Source organism: Pteropus vampyrus, unplaced genomic scaffold (assembly GCF_000151845.1).
Source record: "Pteropus vampyrus isolate Shadow unplaced genomic scaffold, Pvam_2.0 Scaffold1, whole genome shotgun sequence".
NCBI lineage: Eukaryota > Metazoa > Chordata > Mammalia > Chiroptera > Pteropodidae > Pteropus > Pteropus vampyrus.
In genome coordinates, this window is record NW_011888782.1 from 31,246,486 (window position 1) to 31,270,671 (window position 24,186).

At 35.4% G+C, this 24,186-nt stretch overlaps 1 protein-coding gene and 1 non-coding gene across 2 annotated transcripts in view; both read right to left on the reverse strand.

The window, feature by feature from the left end:
- Positions 1-527: 527 nt before the first annotated feature.
- The window catches only part of GRAMD1C (GRAM domain containing 1C), a 76,016-nt gene continuing 52,357 nt past the window's right edge, over positions 528-24,186 (reverse strand). Inside the window, exons 10-18 of the mRNA XM_011377694.2 lie at positions 18,763-18,900; positions 14,012-14,130; positions 12,484-12,626; positions 11,612-11,715; positions 10,098-10,274; positions 9,196-9,253; positions 7,410-7,520; positions 7,094-7,199; positions 528-2,161 (exon numbers count right to left, since the gene is read on the reverse strand). Of these exons, the coding sequence (XP_011375996.1) occupies positions 2,081-2,161; positions 7,094-7,199; positions 7,410-7,520; positions 9,196-9,253; positions 10,098-10,274; positions 11,612-11,715; positions 12,484-12,626; positions 14,012-14,130; positions 18,763-18,900 (1,037 nt within the window). The 3' untranslated portion in view covers positions 528-2,080. The remainder of the gene's footprint in view (positions 2,162-7,093; positions 7,200-7,409; positions 7,521-9,195; positions 9,254-10,097; positions 10,275-11,611; positions 11,716-12,483; positions 12,627-14,011; positions 14,131-18,762; positions 18,901-24,186) is intronic.
- On the reverse strand, positions 14,703-14,812 carry LOC111737109. The gene has a single exon (XR_002779353.1). It is a non-coding gene; the product is annotated as a small nucleolar RNA SNORA3/SNORA45 family (small nucleolar RNA).

Sequence of the window (24,186 nt, forward strand, 5' to 3'; positions counted from 1 at the left end):
CCTCCGCCCCGCCCAAGAGGCGGCCACCCGGACCCTGCTCGGCCCCGCGGGTGCCTGGGGACGGCGCGTGGGCGGGTGAGGGGTGGCGGCTGAGGCTGAAAGACGGGCGACCCGGGAGGGAACTCAGAAGATTTCTAAAGTACGCGAGTCCCGTGGGGGCAGCCAGCCCGCAACAGACGTCCGCAACAGGCGTTGTGGGAGAGCGCCACCGCCAAGTATTACCGAGGTACCGCCCCCCAGATTCGCTAGCCTTCCCTTAAAGGCCCATTACTGTTCTGATCTGGTAATTATCCAACTTGTTAATTTTTCATTTCTGGTGAGCAGTCTCTACATTAGATCCTCAAGCCTATCTAGTACTTTGTTCCATCAGTCTGCATAGTTGAAATGAAACTGCCCTAAGATGAGCGTTCTCTTTGGGGTTTATTTTTGCACAAAATTTTAAAGAATGTAGGTCCATGTACATGTTTTCACTAAAGCAGGCTTATTTGGGGGCGGGGGGCGTAAACGGAAAAGAAGAAAACGACAACTCGAAGATTTGGGGTTTTATTGATATTCAATTTACATAACATACTCAAATACAATTAATTGAATTCATCATCCATAGTCTTTATAAAGCAACTTACTTTGGTTTTCTTTGAGGTATGTAATGAAGTACAAGCTTTAAAGAAATATCTCAAAAATATTCAGCTTGTCACTGATCATTTTTGTGAATTTAACAGAATAAGGTTTCAAGTTTATGATCCAGTCACTATTCTCACAGCCAGACATTTCGTAAATCCTTACCAAAAAACCTCCAGGTAGGTACACTGGTAACCCAAAGTAGGTGAGTTGAGATTCACCATGAGAAACCCATTTTTCCCCTACTCAGGTCAATACTTTTCGGTCTTTACAGACATCTCAAAAATTACTTTAGTAATCCCATGTGGCTGTGGTGACTCTGGGGAAAAAAATGTTTAAAGGCAATAGTTGTTCAAACAGTAAGGATATATACAAATTATTCTGCACTATCTTTCGCTTGTATCAGAGACATCACTTGTATTGAGACATAATGCCTAAAACCTTTTTATGAAAGAGCCGAAGCTTGTGTCTGACAACTTCAGTCAGTACACTTGTATTGGGAGATAATACACCCAAAAGTTTTTATTAAAGAGCTAAAGTCTGTGTCTGGCTTATAACTTAATGAGTAAAACAAGCCACACACATGAATGAATAAATGAAACCACATGTAGCTACTGAAAATTAATCCACAAATTATTTTAAACAAGATGGCTTTCTTCCACCATGAAAGAGTGCTAAGCTGAAGCCAAGCTTAGTTCAAGTATTTATTTGATCTGTCACTAAATGCCCAGATTTTAACCTAACCTGGTTTTTAAAACTCAGCATAGTTCTTCATTTTGATTGTTAGTATCCTACATGTTTCCTTTTCTGAAATTGACTCTTCTGCCACTTGATGTATGAAAAGGCAAGATAATCTCACCTCTGATAGCTAGTTGAAGAAGAAACAACTGTTTCTTTCATGACAATACAACATGGCCGAAGAACCTTTCATATAATAATCAACATGCAGTCAAAGGTCTGACTATTGAAATTGCATTCTAAATGAATGAAAACATTGTAATACAGTACACAAACCTAGAAATGTTATATGCCTGAAAACTGATTCTTCAAAATTCATAAGGACTTATAGGTTTCTTCTTATACCGTCATCTGTAGCCTCTTGAATGTATCTCAACTGTGGAACAGCCTATTGAACACGTACTGATTCCGTGCTAACAGATAAAGCATGAAACTTCTAACCTCATTGTAAAAATGAGGCCATATCACTCAGTTCAGATTTTCTTTTGGTATCACAGAAATTCAAATCCACAATATATTTCATCCTTCACTGGAGAAATTCACAGCTTGGAATTATGTATAAGAAGTGAAAGAATGGATTCTTAAGGCCATCAGAGGTTATTAAAAAAAATGTTCATACTAGAAGTACCAATAATGAGAAAATATGGAAATGTTCCTATGACAATAAAATCCTTCATCCTCTGGTTTTCTCCTAGATGTTCTACAATTTCGGTCCTTAAGATCACTAGCTCTCCACAGCCATGCCAGTCTTGTTCTTATTTAGTAGATCAAAAGTTCTCTGAAGCATAATGAGCGAGTTCTTCAACTGCAAACAAAATAATTTTCAAAATCAGATTGTTTAAACTTTTCCGATTGTTTTTATGCCAAAACTTTATATTTGCATTTAACATAATTTTGTTTATACTGATGCCCAAATGAAAGACTGAATATAAAACACCTGATTCGTTAGGGTATCTGGCAGCATGATTGCTACAGGTTCTTCCCATTTGCCGTACTACTGCACTTCTTCCTACAATGTACTGCAGTGTATTCTACCTCCCAGTATCCATTAATCAAATTATCTAAAGTGAAAGCGTTGTTTTTATAAATGGTTTCTAAAGTTGCAGTGGTCTAATGATCTCCCAAACAACTGACGTTCCACTTCCAGGCTTGTGCTTGCTATTATGCTCATGTTTGTCTTCACCTATTTAAAACTTACCCTTCCTCACTGTCTCCATGAAGTTCTCCCTAATCATCCTGCCTCTGAAGTCCCAAAGCATTACTACTTACTTTGACACGTAATTTTGTACTTTTTTAGCCTTTAACAATACATCTGATTTCTCTAATAAAATTGTAGGCAAAGCAAGAATTATGTCTTATTCTTTTTTTTTGTATTCATTCATTCAAATATTTATTGCTTATCTATTATATGATGGGCACTGTGCTAAGCACTAGGTATGCAATGGTGAACGAAATGGGCACTGCTCTGTCTTCATGGAGCTTACAGACTAGCGAGGGATACAGAATTAAAACAAATAAACACACAGAGAGATATACATTATATTAAGTTTTTGACTTGAGCAACTTAAGGATGCTAGTATCATTTTCTAAAATAAGGTCAACTAGGTGAATACACAATGCAAAATATATATGACTTACTGTTGAATTGTATTCTTGAAACTTACTGGATTTCCTTAACCAATGTCACCATAATAAAAATAATAAAAAATAAAGTCAACTAGAGAAGAACTGGGTTGGCTCAGGATGAAAACCATTCTGTTTTGGACATGATCAGTTTTGGATGCCTGTTAGCATCCAGGTAAAAATGGCAAGTCAGCAGGTGACTTTATGAGTCTGGAGCTCAGGGAAGAGATCAGGGTGAGAGAGATGGATCTGGGAGTCAGTGGCACATGTGGTATTCCAAGTTAGGGGAGTGAATGCAATCACCTACAGGACAGGCAGAGAAGAAAGGAAGAGACTCTAACAGAGCCTGGGGCATTGGCCCAGGAAGAGGTCGGGGAGAGGGGATGGTTTTAAAGCAAAAAGTAGTTTTACATTATGCTAAGTGATAGAACTCAGTCACAAAAGACCATATATTCTATGATTTCATTTATAGGAAATGTCCAGAATAGGCAAATTTATAGAACTAGAAAATAAACTAGTGATTTCCAGGTGCTGAGAGAATGAAGGACGGGAGTGACTGCTAAAGGGTAAGGGGGTTTCATTTTGGGGGTGATGAAAATGCTTTGGAATTACAGTGGTGATGGTTGTGTAACCTTGTGAATATACCAAAAATCTTTTTTTAAAAAAAGGTGAATTTTATAATATATAAATTATTTCACAATAAAGCCGGGGTTTTTTCATGGTTTTAAAGCAAGATAACGTCAAAAAAAAAAAAAAAGAGTGGTCAGCTTTATCAAAATGCTGATACTGTAAAATGAAAACTAAAAAAAGATACATGAATGTTATAAGCCAGAGGTCACTGGGGACCTTAGCTCAAGCAATATCAGGGAAAGATATAGGGGAAGAAAATAAGGCAGGAGTGAGCTGAAAAGCGAGGAAGTCGATGTAATATATGCGTCCAGTGTTGCTCCCACCACTAAAAGAACAATAAGTAGTTTTTTTTGTTGAGTTGTTGTTTGTTTGTTTGTTTGTTTTTAAAGACATAAACCACAAGGGCAGGGAGAATAGAAAAAGTGAAAACAGCAACACAATTTTGGAAACAAAAGCAGATGGATGATAGCAATCCTGAAAAAGCTAAATCCTCAGCTAACAGCAAAGAAAGCTGAGAACCAACCAAATTTACCCTGAAGAATCTTCAAACGCTTCAGAAATTGATGGCCAGGAATCTCTGAAAGTGGAAATAAAAAAAGGACTGGGGATGTGACCTCTCCTACTACTACCTGGGCAATAGTCTAAAATTTTATTTTCTGGAGAGGATAAAACAGAGGGTCTCTGGCTGTTTGGCCCGGGGACACCAACACATTGTTAAGACCCAAAGCAGGGGGTTTAAACGGAAAAAGTGAATACTGAATGTTGAGACCCTCCCCTCTGCCCTGACCTCCCCCACCCCTCTTCTTTGAGCTCCAAAAATGCTAGCAGCCCACACTTAATCCTTCAGATAGGAGTTTTCTCTGGGGAAAGTGAGGGACCCAAAAGGAAACACCTAAAGATACTAATATAGTCAGATAAAGATAGCTATTTAAAAAAGATCACAATGCCATTTAAAAAGGACAATTCAGGGGTAGAATAGCTCTTTGAAATTAAACACTTGATAGCAAAAACTGAAAAGAATTTGAAGATTAAGTTGAGGAAATCACGGAGGAGGCAGAATAAAATGGCAAAGAATGGAAGCTAGAAAGAAAAGGTAAGAAGATTGGACAAACTGTTCAACCTGTTCAATAGCAGGCTGACGTCTGGATTTTAGAAGCTGTAGAAAGTGAAAGGAAAGAAATTATCAACCATATAACTCAATACTTCCCAGAACTAAAGGGCATGAGTTTCCAGATTAAAAGGTTAGGAATAATAACATTCTCAGAATTCTCAATAGTCAAACACTGGAAGCCAAAAGACAATGGAGCAATGCCTTAAACAATCTGAGGGAACATTATTTTCAAGTTAGACTTCTATCCCTAGCCGAACTATTCATCAAGGGGAAGGACAAAATACAAAATTTTCAGACAGGTGAAATCTCAAAATATTTATCTCCCTACTCTTTCTCAGGAAGTTACTAAAGAATGTGCTCCATTAGAAGGAGGAAGTAAATCAAGAAAGCAGAACACTTGGGATAGAAGAAACATAGGAGATGGGCAGCCGTAATCTCCAGGATGGTAGCTGTGCACTCACACGGAGGGCAAATGGACCTGACTGGAGCCAGTCAGAGGCTAAACTACCTGAGGTAAATGGAGATTATGTGAAGAGATTTATACAACAGAGCACTAGGAGATGAAATACTTACAAATAATACTGATAAACTAATCAACCATAATGAATTCAGAGATTAAAAAAAAGCACGGAAAAGAAAAAGTCATGGTTTATTCTTTGGCGCAGCTCAGAATAGCAAACATAGTCAAAGCAAAGCAAACACTGAATATTGATCTAACCAAAATTATAACTTCATTTGGGAGAATGGAGGAATTAGAAATGAAGGCAAGAAAAGGTGAAAGGAAAGATAACAAAATAACTATTCTTCCATTATAAGAAGTCAAAAGACATGTCTAAAACTGAAAAATCAAGAAGTATCAATACATGCTCATTGTTTATAAATATGGAGGCAAACACCAAAATAATAAACTAAAAGTTAAAGACTATTATCTTAGGGAAAGAAATGGAGAAGAGGGTGCTGGGATTACTACTTTTCTCAACAAACCATGTAGAACAATTAACTATGTGAACAAGTGATTTTGGAGAAAATAAATTTAAAAAATAAATGGGTTATGAAGGATAAAGTAGCGACAACAAGAGTAAGCAACTCTGAGCGAGCTTGACTGTGGAAGGGAATAGAGAGATGATGAGTAGATAAAAATGTGGGTGGTGTAGGTTTTTTAATGTAGCAGATAATAAAGCAGGGTCATGTGCTGATGGTAAAGCTGAAGCTGAATGAGAAAGACAGAATGGAGAAGTTAGAGGGAGATGCATGGGGTCTCCTGCTAACACGTGTGGGGACTGGCCTCCCATAGGCAGAGGAATGTATCTAATAGGAGTGTAAAAGACGGGGATGCAATAATAGGAAGGTCTGTGGATTTGGTTATAGAAGGAGAGGGTAAGTCTCTTTTTTACCTTGAGGCATAGTCATCAGTTGAGAGTGAGAGGAAAAGGGAGGATAAGGAGGAAAGTGAGAATATGATCTACTCTTTGCTGGGGGTGGAAGCAGAAAGTTACTAAGAACTATAGATGCTGAGCATCTGAAGTGTGCCTAGCTGAAGTTGTAATCTTCACTGCCCCACATGATATCCTAAGAAATGCTCAAAAATTGAATCTTCTAAAAAGAAAAAATTTAGGACGAAAGGAAAAAAAATATTAACAGTGAATATGTCTGAATGTTAGAACTATGGGTTTTCTTTTATTTTCTTTTTCAACTTTACATTAAAACATTAAAAGTAAGTATGTATTATATTATAATGGAAATAGCAATCTTTATTTTTCAAAGGGAACGTTAAGTTTTGGTTCATGGAACTAAGCAGCACATTGATACTATGTTACTATGATACTATGTTCAAGAGACACTGTTTATAGCAAAACACTGAAATAACCTAAATGTTCATTCTTTAGTAAAGAACTGGTAACATAATTAGGGCATGTTTATGCAGTGGAATTCTACGCAGCTGTTAAAAGAAGAGGCACTTAATCTGATATGAAAGTATCTGCAAGACGTGATTAATAAATAAAAGCAAAATAATGAACTGTGTACAGAATATCTCCCATTTCTATAAAAAGTTAATGTTAGGCATAAAATTTTATATAGAATGATCAATAAAAAGAATAAGGTAGATATCTATAAGCTGATAATGAGAATATCTTCAAAACATATTACTAATTGAAAAAAGAGGCTATGCAATGGTGTGTGTAGTATGCTCCCGTTTTGTAATAAAAATAAGTACAAGTGACATACATACAATATGTATAATACAGAAACTGGCAAGGGCAGTTGCCTCTAGGAGGTAAATAACAGTATAGGAAATATTCTCTTAACAACCAGAGGAGCACTTGATTCCGACCGGAAGGAGAGTCCTAAGTACTGCGGTACAGAGTTGCCTACCTCTTCAAGCATCACGATGGAGTCTCGGAGCACTCCTTTTAAACGATGGGCCTGATCTTTCTTCTTTTGACGATTTTCTGCTCTTGACACCATATCAGAGGCTAAACTGGAAGAAAAATACCATCTTAAAAATCAGGGAATAGCTGCTAACCTTTCATTTCTAGAAATCACCAGTGCTCCATAAATTTGCAAACAAAATAAAAATAGTATGATTATAGAATAGTTAGGAGATCAAAATCTTTAAAACTAGGATTAAATTTTCTGCAACTAAGGAATTATTGAACAATAACAGGTCGGAGGGGAAGAAAAGACTTACTTTAAAGATTTCTCTTCTTGGAGGTGGAGATGGTAAAACAACTGAGCAGCATATTCTATCTTCGACAGCTTCAGAAACAGTGTCACATTCAACAAAACTAGCAAAAGCAAACTAGGCAGAGCAAATCATAGCTGGTTAATCCACTCTTATCCAGACCTAGAGCACTACTGCAGAATACACATGCAAAACCTTCAAAAACTAGTCTATATTATCTAGACTAGTTTCTAATTATTGTTACTTAAATCAATTATCCCTATTGTATGAAAGAAAATACAATAAAGTCCTCAAATAAAGTTAGAAGGTAACTAAAGTGAAAATAAAGTCCTCAAATAAAGCAGGTTAGGACTGTCCCTGGCATTTCTCCTCTTTGCCTGGAATCCCAGCCAACGTTATGTGTGCCACCCAGCCCAGAAATCTACCAGGTACACTTTCAAGACCTGTTTTTGGGCACTTCTGGCTTAAGCAATCATAAACCCATAATGCTGCACCACAAACAGGAAATGAAGATCAATACGGACTTGATCTTAGGCAGATCGTGATGTACCTGTTATTCCCAGTGGACACCAAAAGAAATTTTAAAAAATTACCATTCAGCATAAATTTCTTCTAGTTCACCTTAGATGAAGTATCAAATCTAAATATACATTAATGGTGTCATATACAAAATGTTACATGCTAAATGAACTTACTGTCGGTTCTCACAGCAGTGGGTATATTTCTTATTACACATATATGGCAAATAGATAGGTGGCACCATATCACATTTTCTGTTAAAATACTGACTTGCCCTTAAAAATATATAGTATTCATTCACCTTTACCCATCCCAAAGATTTTTTTTTAAATGAAAACTAAGCTAGTAGCAAGAAAATAAAATCTATGAAATTATTATGGCAAAGAAACAGTATGTAGATGAACATTTTACCATTTGATATAAATTTCCTATAAATACAAAAGAACACTGATATTTACTATTCAAAACTGTCATAGTGAACTGACTTAAGCAGGATATAAAAACCTTTTTATGAAACTCAAAGGCACAACAAACATTTTCTATGTTCTGAAATCTATAATTAGAAAAACAGCAGATATAAGAACTTCATTCCAAAAAAATAATCACCCAGAGTGTATCACCCAGTCAGAACCAATTCAACAGAACCTAATGGACTATCTCAAGACTCACATACAGTAGATAATAGTAGCCTAAACATGACTGGCTGAGCGGATTCCTATAGGATATTCTGAGATTCAAACTAATTGCCTCAGTATTTCTCTCCACGTGATCACTTGCATCAGAATAACCTGTGCAGTCAGTGTGTTTTAAAATACTAATTTCTGATTCCTACTCAAGACCTAACGACTCAATCTCTGGAATTGGGATCAAGAAATATGCATTTTTAGCAAGCGATTTCCTACGCACAGTAAAGGTAAAGACCACAGGTCTAATCAAATAGAGTAGCATTTTTGGGATTTCATCAGCCTGCATGTATAAATATTCCCTTTAAATTTATGGAACTTCCCATTAAAAACCTAGATAATAGAAATAAATCAGATTAATTTAGAAAATAAGAACATTTAATGAATGTGTACTTGGTATTTCCTCAAATTTAATAATTCTTCTGAAAATCATACATCAAAAACTATCAACTGAAGCATATAAAATCATTGTTTTTGTAGGCCAAATGGTGGAAATTTCCGCACGATAATATACAAATCCATTCGAATCATTTTGGAAACTGTTAAAAGTGAAAACACAAGCCAAATAAGCATTCAAAACAAATACTTACAAAATACTCATCACCACAATGAGGGCGGTGTTGTAGCTTTCCATTTCCTTTTTCTTTCCTATGTATCACACACACACAAAAAGGCTGCATTAGAATTAGGATTGTGATTACAGCCAGTAAAATTTTAATTTCATTTGAAAAAAAACTGGAGAAGAAGTTTTAAAAATTATTTGTAAAGACAAAATGATTTAGGGTTAATTTCCGGTACCCTTTTTTGGTGTCTGATATCCTGAGTAATAGGAAACAAATCTACAAAAAGAAAAACTACATCAGTCTTTCAAATTTGGCCTCTCTTACAAATTAATTTACTCCAAAATTAAGTAAGCAATTCAATACATCATGCGCGATCTCTAGCTAAGTTCCATCTCTGTAAATCTTGTATTTGAGCTAGGTTTATGTAGAAAGATGAGAAGATACCACACAGCTTTATAGTTCTGAGATGGAGGTAATAACAATTAGTAGAGGCAAGATGTCTTCAAAATTGAGAGTTTTGCTGGGCTGGCCCTGACAGTACATAAGGATTAAAAACATATAATCATTGTAGTACATTCAAGGATAAAAATCAAATGTCTGTCAATGCTGGGCAGGAAATTAATGAGCAAAGTATCCAACAGCCAGGGAAAATGGTGGGGACTAGTGCTCTGGGGAGTGCACACTTGGTCTAATGGGGCAGCTACCATTAAATGCCAACTGAATGTTGCTATGAAGAGATTTGGGTCCAGGGATATCAGATCTGAGTTTTTATACAAAAATGTCCAATTTTAAAAATACCATGTACGTCCAATAAAATACTTCTATTGACCAGATACCTGCCCTTTTGCAACTGCACAAGAGGCATACCATATTCTGCTTCATATAAGTAAACTAAACTCTTTCATCTCTGTTTACCCAGTAACAGCTACCTGTAATATCCCCTTTGACGTCCAAGCCCCCGTCTCCAGAAGAATGCTGAGAAGAAAGTTTAGGAACTGTTTCTGCATTTCGGTTGAATGTTCGCCTTCTCCTTCGTAGGCCACTAAGTTTTCCAGGGTCTTCAATAGACTGGCTTAACACAGATTCTTCCACTAACAAATCTGATTCTAAGAAGGAAAAAAAAAATCTTTAGATAGTAGAGAAACCGTCTCAACTATAAGATAAAGGGGGTTTAGTGGTGGTTTTGTTTTTAGTTTGTTTTTTTAAGCCTTGGTAACTTTAACAACTACTTAGGTTTCTTATGGCCTAGATTCAAACCTTACTCTTAATGAAAAGTTTTGGAGAGTACAGTGATCCCATAATGAGGCTTCGTTATTCTAGGAAGAATATACTGTATTAATAAATGATGGGATCATCAGAGCAAATTTGCCATGTGCTATATTAAATATTAATATAATGATTTCAGTTATAGAAACAGGCTACCCACTTATACTGAATCATTAGAAAGGTTTCCAAGACAGATTGTAGTACTCTACTGTCAATTTCAAAGGAAGGAATAGCATATAATAGTTCTAATTTACAATGAGGGTTTGCATAAAAAAAAGCGTAATAAAGAAAATCTGCAAACAACCTAAAAACCTTATTTTTGTCATTAGGTTCAAACTTTTCCTTCACCGGATCTTTTTATTAGAAGCTCATTAGCCAGTGGCCAAACTAGTTGTTAAGCTTCACTTTCTTTGCTCCAGATTAGGAGTTTAATAATGAAATAACTAAAGAGAGAAAATCAAGTAAATAAAATAATCAGCAAACTAGATGACAGAGAAATTACCCTGAGTTAACTGGCCACCAGCTTTTCTTTAAAATTAATTATGCTCATGTATGTATATATATATATTTTTTTCTCATGTATATTTTAAGGAATATCCAAACAGAACAACTATATTACTTCCCCCAGTCTAGTGCCCACCTCCCCAATCCATACACATACATGACACCATTGCTAAGTGGTCTGTAGAAACCCAGGAAGCTGCACTGATAAGGAAGGTGTAGGCCCAAGGACTCTCCAGACGTCAGTGAACACAAGTCCGTATTTATGACCAAGTTATGTGGTCCCTCGCTGCAGTCGACTTTTTTGACTCTCTGCAGAGGCAGAGAGTGTAACATCTCCTAACTACGTGATCTCAGATACATCTTTTAACCTCTTTCTCTGTATTTCAATATTTCTTCTTTAGTAAAATGGAAAAAAACAATAGCACCTACCTCACAGAGTTGTAATGAGTTGATATTTATAAATGCACAAAACAACACATACAGTAAGTGTTATACAAGTGTTTGTCAGACCAATGAAAATTAAGTTTGAAATTCCAAGCGGGTAGCTGGAACCACTTCAGTAGGAGCCATCCAACGTCTACCAGTTTCTGCTATGAATCCAAATATAGAATCGGTCCACTTTGTTAATAAATGCTATCTTTACAGAAATATATAAATCAAGAAATTTACAAACCAAGCTGTTTAAAATAGCCTTCCAATGAACTCCAGGAATTCTTCTCAATTAAAGATTTGACAATGGCCCATGGCTGTTTTCTGTATTTCAAATCTGTGGAAACTCTAATAAGATAAAGAGAATATTTAAAGAACAAAATCAAGTTATATTAACCTTGCAATTTAATGTAAGATTGTATTCAGTGGAGAGCCAAAAGGATTTAAGGTCATTAAGATTATAAAATTTGTTCACTGACAATGACTCTTTCAAAAATTACTATGTGCCACCAATAATTTCATCAAATTTTTCTTCTACATACGTGGCATTTTATTTCTTTCCTTTCTATTGTCCTGAATTTTCTTTACTTAAATAGCAGGAAAGGCTCAAAATAAATTCTAAATTTTCTAAATGCCTTGGGTAAAAAATTTCCAGAGTCATAAATTAGTTGAAAATAACTATATTAGCTAAGACCAAGCCAAGCATATGATGGCCCATTACTACCTTTCATGCACCAATATGTCTTAATTCTCATTGCAACAGTCATTTATTGCTCACCACATGCTCCTCAAGAACTCCCAGCTCCCTTGCCATTAAACAGGGTCACAAGACTAGTTCTGGCCACTGGACTGTGAGCCCAATTCTACAGCTTTCTCTTCCTATAGCAACAGAAACAACACATGTTCTGTATTGTGCAGCTTCAGGATGTAAAATCCTTCATCAAACTGGGCCTTGAGTGAGGAGCCCCACCCCTTTCCTGACCGCTCGTGGACATGTAATTTGGGAAAAAAATAAAGTTTTGTTGTGTAAAGCTACCACTGAGATTTTAGGATTACTACATTACCAGAGCATAATCTAGCCTATCCTGACTAAAACACTCATTTACAGTAGCTCACCTCAGCCGGCATTTCTGTTTTGAAGATGGGATGATATAGTATCTGTTCAGGGTATAGAAATAATCATGGTAAGGGACATCATGTGTCAGCACTTCTGAATCTACCAAATAAAATTGTGCTTCTCGACTTTCTTTATATAATGTCTGTCAAAATAAGATTAAAAAAATTTTTGCATGCACATGTTTAATATATTAAATTCCTTGCCAATTTAAAACACATATACTAGAATTCCTTCTTACAAATAACAAAGGACATAAGAAACTGATATACAAAGCCTGCAGAGCTCCTCTGTTTTGGCTGAGCTATCTATGAATTGAGAAGGGTCCTGCAGAAATAGTATTTGCTGCATTTCTGTCATTTGACTGTATAATTATTTTTTTCTTCTTTTTAGGCATGAGGATAAGAAAGGAACCATATATAAAGGAACCATGTATAAAGAATTTTAAAGTTGCCTGTTAAGGGAACAATTCAAAATCAATTAAACAAAGTAAGGACCTCACCCCCCCAAAATTCATCAAAGTTAAACCAAACCACCCTTCACCAAAAAGTGAAGGAAGGGGGCTCCAAACAAGGTATTGCTTTCCCTAAACAGGACTTGAAGAAGTTGCTGACCAAATCTTTCTCACTATAATCTTACCTTTTCTACCTATCCTTTACAGTTATCAAAGACTCTCCAATATCAAAATACCAAACTTTCCTATAATGTCTAAAAATCATTTTTAAAAAGTTTAAGTCCTTTTTAACACTGATGGACAGAAACTATAATAACATAATTAGTTCAGATATTAACAGATCTTTTCAAACTGTTTGCAGAACAGATACACTACACTTCAACACAAATTGGCCACACACAAACTCCATTATAAGACAGTGCCATGCTGGTGACATAGTAGAGCATTAAATATAATCTCTTCCCCATAAGTCGCAGCAGCCATCTAGTTATTTGCCATGATCCTGTAAATCAGATTCCAGTACTATTCTTTTTTAAACTATTTATTATAGAAAAGTTCAAAGTACAAATGAAATAAAGTACAATGAACCCCATAAGCTCATCAGCCAGTTTCAATAACATCTACTCCTGCCCAACCCTGTTTCATCTGTACTGTATTCCCACATCCCCTCTCTCCCCTTCATTCTCGGACTGGCTAGATTTCTTTTAAAGGATATCCCAGACATAAATATAGTTTCATCCATAAATACATCAGTAGATGCCTCTTTATAAATTCTTCACTATATCTCCTTAAAAGGTAAATATTCCTTTCTTTAAAATATAGCTACATACCATCATACATAAAAAAATTAACAATTCCTTAAATCTCATAATACCTTTTTACGGTTAGTTTGAATTAAGGTTGGATTGATATGGTTCAAATGCCTCTTAGGTCTCTTTTAACCTGTAACAGTTTCTCCTCCCTTTTTTCCTTGCCATTTATTTGTGGATATTGTTTTGTAAACTGATGACTATAACAGGCATCTTCTCTCTTTCTATATGAATGATTCTTTTGAAATATTGACAGAGTACACATACCTGTTTTTCAGTGGCAGCAGTGCATTTTCCAGTAAGTGGATTATTAAGGATTATAGTGTAGGTCATGGTTCTCAGTTGATCACCTCCAGGTTCCACGTTCCAAGGGGTAGATACTACATCTAATCACAGCAAACATAAAATGAGTTAGTTCTGGAATTCTGAAGGGTATGACTTGAAATGGAATCAAAAGAGGTAGTTTTTGAATTATTTAAATTTTTATTTTCAACCAGTCCAAAAGTAAAATTAAATGTTAGGCATATCCCCCATCTCTGATCTATTGACTTCGAAACTGTTATCTATCAATACACTTTTTTCTTTTTTTTTTTAGAAGACAATATTAAAAGTTGGTTCATCCATAGCCTTCTTTTTAAAATCTCAAGAAGAGAAGTAATGGCATCAGCCTTATTATACAGAGACAGAACAACACTTCAACATTTTCATCATTGAGGACAAAACCTTGAAAGACAGTTGTCATTATGCAACAATATGACCATGACCCCAACTTGTGGAGAAATCACATCAGAAGGGAATCATATAGTGAGAAATCATGTAATGTTAATAGCTTATCTGCTGAATTTTTTTTTCCCTAGGGCAGAGAAAAGGGTTTATAATACAGCATGGCAGAGGCCAACTCCTTGATGAGTATGAGGAAAGATGCCTGCCAACCCACTCCACCTAGGAGCTGAGAAGGGAATGTTTCTGATCTGATTGCCTTCGCCAGTGAATCAAGACCAGCAGATTATCTCCGAGAACTCTAGCACACCAGGACAAGAGCTGCCAGGATGTGACTCTAGTCTCAGGTGCCAAAATTTTTAATAAAGGATGGGGAATGGAATATAAATAACTACATAACCTTTTCTATATTAAGAAAGCTGTAGGATAATCTCTCTATTTATGACAAGAACTTGGTCAAATTCTCTTTTATTTGCTTAGCAACAACACAATGTGTAAAAACACACTTTGAACAGAAATATGTCTTTAGGGGATAGCACTATACATCAAAGGTAACAGCATCATGAACTCTATTCAAAGATCTAAATCACCTAATGCTGTTAGCACAAATGGACTTAGGCAATTAGTATGTCTGACTGTTATTCATTAACAACCTAAAATAAAGGAGCCTTATCTAATCCATTACCCATCATTAAAGGAATGAAGCCAGGCTTTATGACCTATCCAATTTTACTCAATTTCTTTCTGACAGCTAGGCTTAGAGATTTAATAAGAGATCCTGAAGCTGTCTGTCTGTTGGTATCTGGAAAAACATTACAACCAAGTTTAAAAACAAAAATCAGAAACCATGGACTCTATCATCCAGATTTTGCTGTAAAAAATACTTAGGTGTACGTGAAGGAAGAGAAAAAAATTCTAAAATACTTTTAAAAGATTATTTTGGTCATATGTCAGCCTGTTTCAGAAAAATTATACAAATAATCCATTGTGAATCAGCAATAGAATTTAAAGATATCATTGAATTCTGCTGTTGAAACTGCACACTATTCAAAGTTACCATCAACCAGGATAATAGAAAAGTATCTGTCTTCCAGTTGTATTTTCACCAATGTTACCAACAAGCCTACTGAATATCATGTGCCAGAACATCATCTAAGTAACACCTTGGAAGAGGCAAGTAACCAATACCTAAGTAAAGTTCAGCATGATGTAAAAATACTGGGGATAAAATTATAAGAAAAAATGGCAGCAGTATACAAAAAAAAAAAAACCTAAGCCATTTTGATATACTGAGTTGAAGTAATAAAAAGTAGGAAACAGAATACTTTAAGAATCTTTTAGTGTAATAAAGTTTTAAAATTAGTGAATCTTCACACCCATTAAGATGGCTATTATCACACACACACACAACTGAAAATAACAAGTGTTGGTGTAAAAGTGGACAAATTGGAACCTTTATGTATTCTGGTGGGGATGTTAAATGATACCGCCACTGTGGAAAACAGTATGGCATTTCCTCAAAAAATTAAACACAGAATTACTTTACGATTCAGCAATTCCACTTTTAGGTATATACCCAACTGAAAGCAGGGACTCAAACAGATGTTTGTACATCAGTGTTCAGAGCAGCACTATTCACAAAAACCAAAAAGTGGAAGCAACTCAGAACTCCATGCCTATATGAATGGATAAACAAAATGTGGTATATACATACAATGGATTATTTAGCTTTAAAAAGGAAGGAAAACCTTGGATAAACCTTGGAGACATTATGCTAAGTGAAATGACAGTCATGAAGGGACAAACATTATATGATTCCACTTATCGGAGGTACTGAGGGGTAGTAAAATTCACAGAGACAAAGTAGAATAGTGGTCATCGGGAGGAGGGAAAAATGAGGAGTTATTATTTAATAGAGAGTTTCAGTTTGGGAAGATGAGAAAAGTTCTGGAGCAGGATAGTGGTGATGGTCACACAACAATGAGACTGCCCTTAATACTACTGGAACTGTACACTTAAAAGTGGTTAAAATGGTAAATTTTACTATTTTATGAACAGTTTAGAATTTTAAAAAAAGATGTATTTAGGTGATAAATATGTGGGTTTTACTATAGTATTCATGCAACCTTTGAAGGTTTACATTTTTCAATGTTAAAAAAAGTTGAACAAAAAGACTGAAAACTGAGCTCTGAATTATAAAAGTAGTGTCATAACTACATAGTGTAGTGTCATAAACATAAAAGTAGTGTCATAAACAAGACTTAAAGGAATCCCTATTTAAAAGCTCCCTAATTAAAAAAAATAGATTGAGTAAGTAGCCATTTTAGTGCTGAAATTAGATTAAATCCACAAATAATGGACTATAGAAACATTTTTCATTAAATTCATAATATTTTTAAAAAGAAGCCTTTGAAACCCATTCTCAAGAAATACAACTTGGATTACCAGGTAACAAGTTTAGTAGATAGCATGGTGTTGTATAATCATGAGCAAATTACCTCTTTTGGAGAAAAACTTCTAATTCTAGGTCTAAACAGCAATATGCCCATAATTGTTTAGATTTAGAATTAGCCAGAAGCCTTTGCTTCCTGAAGCCACTTATTAGATCAGATAGCAAATATATTCATCCATACTGAAGCCAGATATGACATCAGACACTAAATGCAGCTGCGATTCAAAAAACTTCATTTAGTACCACCGTGGAGTAACATGCTAGTGCCTCATGGGCCTTTTTCAGCAATATCAACAGGCATCATTTTAGAATATTAAGAGAAATAATGTATCCAACTCTTCTGAAATACCAAGTTCTACAGCCAGACATGAATAGCAGGAAAATATACAATAGATTGAGAACAGATATAAGTTAAAGAGAAGCTACTGAGTGAAGAGGAAAATTTATATCCTTCGGATATTCAACATTTTTAAAACTGGAAGAAGAAAAAATAAATAAATGATTTTTTAAAACTATGAAATTCTTAATATAGTCACAGGACTCAATTAATAGCTATCAATTTGAAATCTCTTTGCTACCCTATTATGAAAAATAAGAAAAAAATCATATTTTATACCTAAAACTCATGTCAATGATTATATAACCTATGAATAAGTGATTATGGTTACATAAAAGTTTCAAATAAAGGAATAACATCTAATGGTTAATAAAATGACTAGATTATAAACTGTATTTAAATTGTAGAATAACTTTCTCTTTGACTAGGTCAAATGATTCACCTTATATGAATCTCTACTGCTACTATTTTCTAATTTTATATAGCAAGTTAAACCATGTGCTCCAAACATTTATAGAATATCTTGAATTATTTAGGATAAATTCAGTTTCAAACTAACTATAAGCTTATTTTAGATGTTTACCAAAATAGAACTTATAAAACATAATCGATGAAATTCTTTTTATAATGCATTCCCTCACTGGAATTTTTTTTTGGTATTTTCATTGAAGTATGCCATAGACAATGCAATCTCAAATGTACAACTCTGTGAATTTTCACAAAGAAAACACACACGTGTACCACTACTCAGATCAAAGTAGAGAACTTTATCAGCATCCCAGAAGCTCTTTCCCAGCCTTTAACCACCCAACTCTCCACAATCATAACTACTATGCTGATTTTATAGCCATATATTAGTTTTGCCTGGTTCTCATTTATATAAAGAAATCTTTTCTGTCTGGCTTCTTTTGCTTAACGTCATATTTGTGAGATTTACTCATATTGTTATAAGTAGTAGCAGTTTGTTTTGATTGCTATATAATATTCTTTTGCATGACCATACACAATTTGTTTATCCAGTCTATTACTGGTGGATATATTAATAGTGCTGCTATAAATAACAGCACATGCCATTCAGAGTACACATGTACCATTTCTGAAGGACACTTAGTAGAGAATTGCAGTATCAGAGAGAATGCATATGATCAGCTTTAGTAGCTTCTGCCAAAGCATACTGCAAAGTGATTGTACCAATTTACACTCTACTGGCATCAGTTGTTCCACAACGGAACTCTTTAAAATGGGGTCCAATCCAAGTGAACTGCTACATTAATAAATAAATGGAGTTTTAGTTTTCCAAGAGTCTGAACTTTATTGTAGGTAGGAACTGACTAACTGAACAAGTATACTGTTTACATGTAAATTTAACCAACTTAAAAACTAGTTTATACATCACCAAAATAAAATCAAATCCCCCCTGACAACATAAATCAATTTATGTAGGCTTAACACTCTAAAGATAATAAAATCTTCCCAAATTTATCATTAGATAAGAACACAGGAACCAACCTATTATATTTCTAGAATTGGCAAATCTCTGCATGAAGCGTGAACTGGTGAAGAGCAATTCAAACATTTTCTCAGCACTGATGTGAAAAACACGGTTGATATAAAGTCTTCCATGAAGATCTTTCTCAGGAATATTTTCTGGGGAAACAAACAAACAAACAAAAAAAAAAAACAGAACCAAAAAGGAAGAAGTCAAGGAAAAGTCATTTCGAGGTTTTATTGTTTGCTTGTTTTCAGTTTTTAAATGTGATTAGTGATCAGCACATTTCAGGTCACAATTAAAACTCTAAATCGGTGTTATATACATACGTACAATGTTATAACTATACATAAGAATATATAGTTAATTAAACTATATATGATCAATATTTCAGTTGTCAACACCCAAAAGATAAAGAAGTATTTAACTTGAATGATATCAAACTCCCGTAATATATTGTTCAAAAGGATATTTCAAAAGTGACAAGGGCAAGACGGAGATTCACAGAGTAGTATCTACCACAGCCATTAGCAGCTCATATTTCTGAATGCCCATACTTCCAGTAAATATTGTCAAGACTGGATCTAAATATCTGTTGCACTCATTAACATGCTACCCTGAATAATCTTTCAAACTTGACTTAAAGCTAACTGCCTCTGAGTTAAGTATCATTGTATTTACAACCTATTCTTACTACCACACATTAAAAGTAAGAAATCCTTCTGAAAAGTATGCTTCAAAGCTAAATAATGCCCAATGAAATATTACATTTTTCTGGGAAACTGTTAATGACATTGAAAACTACTGGTAACAAGTGAAAAAGCAGTATCTGCTCAGCTCCCCTCATATTCCCTGGAAACCTTATGTAAAAATAACCCTGGCTTGTACGGTGCTTACTATATGGCATGCATTGTGCTAAGCACCTTACAAGTATTCACTCATCTTATCCTCACAGCAATCCTGTGAGTTAAATGGTGTCATCACCATCATCTCCATTACACAGTGAGCAAACTGAGGCACTGAGAGAATTGCCAAAGCTCCATGGCTAGTGAGTGACTGAACTGGAATTTGAATTCACTCCAGCTCCAGAAGAGCACACAGACCTAATCTCTACTTTATATTGCCAATACTTTACCTTAAAAGAATCGAAAAAAGAAAAAAAGAAAAAGACAGCTAGGATAGGAGCCTGGTAAAGTAAAGAAAGTAAAGTAATGCAATATGAAATTTTAATGATTTCAGGATTCGGATTATTTATTATTTCAAGGGTTATGCCCCATCAATACAGCATGCAAACTGTGACCAAAGCTACCCATATTTCAGAAATCAAGCTCTAAGAATTATCTGTGTAGAGCATCCATCAATATTACACCACAGGAAGCAGTCTGGGCAAATAAAAGATATTCTAAAAATCAGAAACACTCTTCTAGCTCTGCTTTCACTGCAATTATTGCTTTTTCTCCCACATTCAATGATTTGTGTCTCTCTGCTACAGAAGCAAAGAACTTAGGGATATCAGGTAGATATTGATTTACCTTCTTCCTGCAGCAATACTATATGTAGGCAAAAGCTATTCACTGCAATTTCAAATAATGCCGGCATCCTTTGGCATAGGAATAAATTACTGAAACTAGGCAATTTGCTAAGGTTTTGTGAGGCAACTTCCCAATTAAGCTTGAGAGATAGCTTTTTCTGACAGAGATGTAATATACATTCATTATAAAAATAATTCATATACTCACAAAGAAAGCAAACGAGTACAGTGATTCTATTGATCCTGCTCATTTCCTTCACAGAACTTATCCCGACTTGTAATTATATTTTTGTTGGCTTATTGACTTGTTTATTGCCTCTTTCCTGCACATGTGAATAGGGACCATGCTGATTTTAAACATTAATGGACATTATGTGCTTGGCACACAAAAAGTATTAAGTAATTATTTTTGATTGAATAAGTGACTGTTGAAAGCACTAAATTATCATAGGGTCTACTTTTATTTATAGAACTTAGAATTTACAACCATATTTTTAAATTTTTTATTTTGGAATAATTTTAGACGTAAAATTAACTAAACTCGGTTTTATTCCTATTTTTTCCAGTAATGTCCTTTTCTGTACAAGGATCCAACCCAAAGTACCACATTGCATTTAGTTATTATATCTCATTAGTCCTCCAATCTATGACAGTCCCTCCTTCTTTCTTTTTTTCTTTTTTTTAATGACCTTAACATATTTGAACAGCACTGGTCAGATATTTTGTAGAATGTCCCTCAATTTGGGTTCATCTGAAGTTTTTTTCATGATTAGATTGGGCTGCAGGTTCTGGGGAAGAACACCACAAAGGTCAAGTGCCCTTCTGACTGTGCTCAGGGAGCACACATAGGAACATGACTATAACCCTGATCCTCAGTTGGTTAAGGTGGTGGTGGCTGGCAGGTCCCTCCACTGCAGAGTTACTGTTTTCACCTTTCCATATTCTATTTGTTAGAAGAGTCACTAAGTTCAGCCCACACTCAAGGGGAGGAGAATTGAGCTCCACTTCCTGGAAGGGAGAGTCTCTCCATATATTTAGAAATCTGTGAGAAAGATTTGTGTTTTCTCCTCCATTTATGTATTTATTCAATCCTTTATATCAGTATGGACTCATGAATATTCTCCTGGATATAATCCAATACTGTATTTATTTTGTTGTTCAAACCTTTTTAATTTGGCCACTAGGATCTCCTTCAGGTTGACTCGTGTGTCCTTTTGACATGCCTCCCTATTATATTAAGAACTTCTTTATTTTCTGGCACTACGAGATGCTCCAGGCTCATTTTGTATATTCCCCACCCCAGCCCTAGAAGCAGAGCCATTTCTCTAAGGCAGCAGTCCCCAACCTTTTTGGCACCAGGGACCAGTGCTCCTATGAGAATCTAATGCCTGATGATCTGAGGCAGTGATGCTAGCACTGGGGAACCACTGCAAATACAGATGAAGCTTTCTTCACTCACCCGCCACTCACTTCCTGCTATGCGGCCCGGTCCCTAACAGGCTACAGACTGGTTGCGGTCCGGGGGTGGGGAATCCCTGCTCTAAGGAGCCCTGGAACTATAATTTTTCAAAAGTAAATTTCTTGTTCACATTTAAGAAAGAAACAAATCACACTCATGTGGATTATTTCAATATAATATTGTCATATTTCATTTAAACTCCCTTATTAAATTGTTCTGTATTATAACTGATAAAAAATAGAGTTTGTGGTTTCACTAAAGGAAATTAACAATAATACCTTTTGTATGTAAATCTGTCTGAAGAAGTAAGGATATGAAATAAAGCATTTCCACCTAGGATTATTTATGTATCAAATTCACAGTACTTGAAAGCTCCTAGAATCAGCAGTAGCATTGCTGTAACATATTAAGCTAGCAGCTGGTATTTTACCTGGAAAGAGGAACACTGCTCAACCTAGTAGCAGGTCACTTTTTTCCAATAAAGAATAAATACTATTTCAAACATATCAGTTTGAAAGTGGCTAGTGGAAATGGTGGGACAAGTGAGATAGATAAATATGAAAAGGACATAAACATGAATAAAACTGAAACCATATGTTGACAGCGTTTTGAGGGTGCATGAAAAATGTACTATGTAGGTATGCAAGAAAAGCACAGTTTGTTCTATCTTCCATTTTCTAAAAACTGGTAACCTGCTGTCTTCCTGACTCAGATTGAGGGCTTTCTTTACAACTGAAAAACCAAGTTCGATTTGAGAGTGTTGTTCAAAAACCTGACTCAGGTAACCGTGTCAGGGTTACCTGGGTTAGTCTCAGGGCTGTTCCCCTGACATGCTAGGCTATTTCATTGCTTTTTCTCTAGCTTTACCCAAAGTTATATCAGGTCCCTCTATGAGGTATTTCACGATGCTCTACTCTGTTGATTCCTCTCAAGTTTACATGGGTCTAGAGGGAGTCTCCATACTAATATAGTCCAGTGCCAATTCAAAAAGATCTATGCACCCCTATGTTCACTGCAGCACTATTTACAATAGCCAAGATATGGAGGCAACCTAAGTGCCCATCAAGAGACAGCTGGATAAAGAACAGGTGGTACATATATACAATGGAATATTACTCAGCCATAAAAAATGAAATCTTACCATTTGCAACAACATGGATGTACCTAGAGAGCATTAGCTAAGTGAAATAAGTCAGACAGTGAACAACAAATACCAAATGATTTCACTTATATGACAATCTAAAGAACAAAATAAAACAAAAACAGACTTATAGATACAGAGAACAAATTGATGATTGCCTGATGAAAGGGGAGTTGGGGACTGGGTGAAAACGATGAAGGGATTAAGAAGTATAAACTGGCAGTTACAAAACAGTCACAGGGGTGTGAAGTACAGCATGGGGCATACAGTCAATAATATTGTAATAACTATGTACAGTGCCAGGTGAGGACTAGACTAATTGAGGGGATTTGTAAATTATATAAATGTCTAACCACTATGCTGTACACCTGAAAATAATATAAAATAGTAGTGAATGTCAATTCTAATTGGAAAAAAAAAAAAAAAAACATAAAAAGAAGTCCAGTGCCTCCCTCCCAAAGATTATAGCTTATAGGTGGTAGAAATGAAAGCCTCTCATTTTCTCAACCTGCTCACAATAGTACATCAAAATACTGTCATTTTAAATAAAGTGATGCTTGGTTTAAAGTAAGCAATCTGCCATCTACCTAGCTCCCTCGAAATCCCCACATAAATTTCCAGATTTCCTGGGATGGTTTACTTCTTTTGACCTTTCCCATTGTCTCTACAGTTCATTGACTTCAAATGTCTTTATAACCTCATAACCTTCAGAAACTAAAAACAAAAAAATTATTATAATGCCCACTTAATACATAGATAAGACCTAGATTTTGGAACTTGCTTAGGGAATGCAATAGAAGTACTTGATTTATTATCAAATGATAATCTAATAAGGAAAAAAATGTCATCCCATACACCTTAAAGGAAACCTGCACAAACAGAAGGCTGACTGCTGCACAGAAGGTCTCACTGCTGTAAAGCCACACAGTCTTATTTAAATGGGCTCCAGCAAGGAGCAAAATGTGATCAGAGCTCACATTCAATAGAGCATTACTCCACTGTTATTCTTTCTTTCTTTATAGATATGGACACAGAATATATGAGTTTTAATGTTATCCCTTATGTAACTTATCATCAATGTTAAATTTATGGGAACGCAACAAAGAAACTACTTTTGAAGCACTATTCCTATAAAACAGCAGGTGAGAAAGAGGGAAAAAGAATCCTTGTTTTGGTGTCACTTACTATCTGGCCACTGGGTGCCAGAGCAGGTCTTTCTAAAGTCAGAGGTTCAGCCAGGCAGGGGATACCTACTTCACACCTGCTGCCTGTTCCCATTACCAAAGCACGAATGGTAAGAACACTAAGAGTCT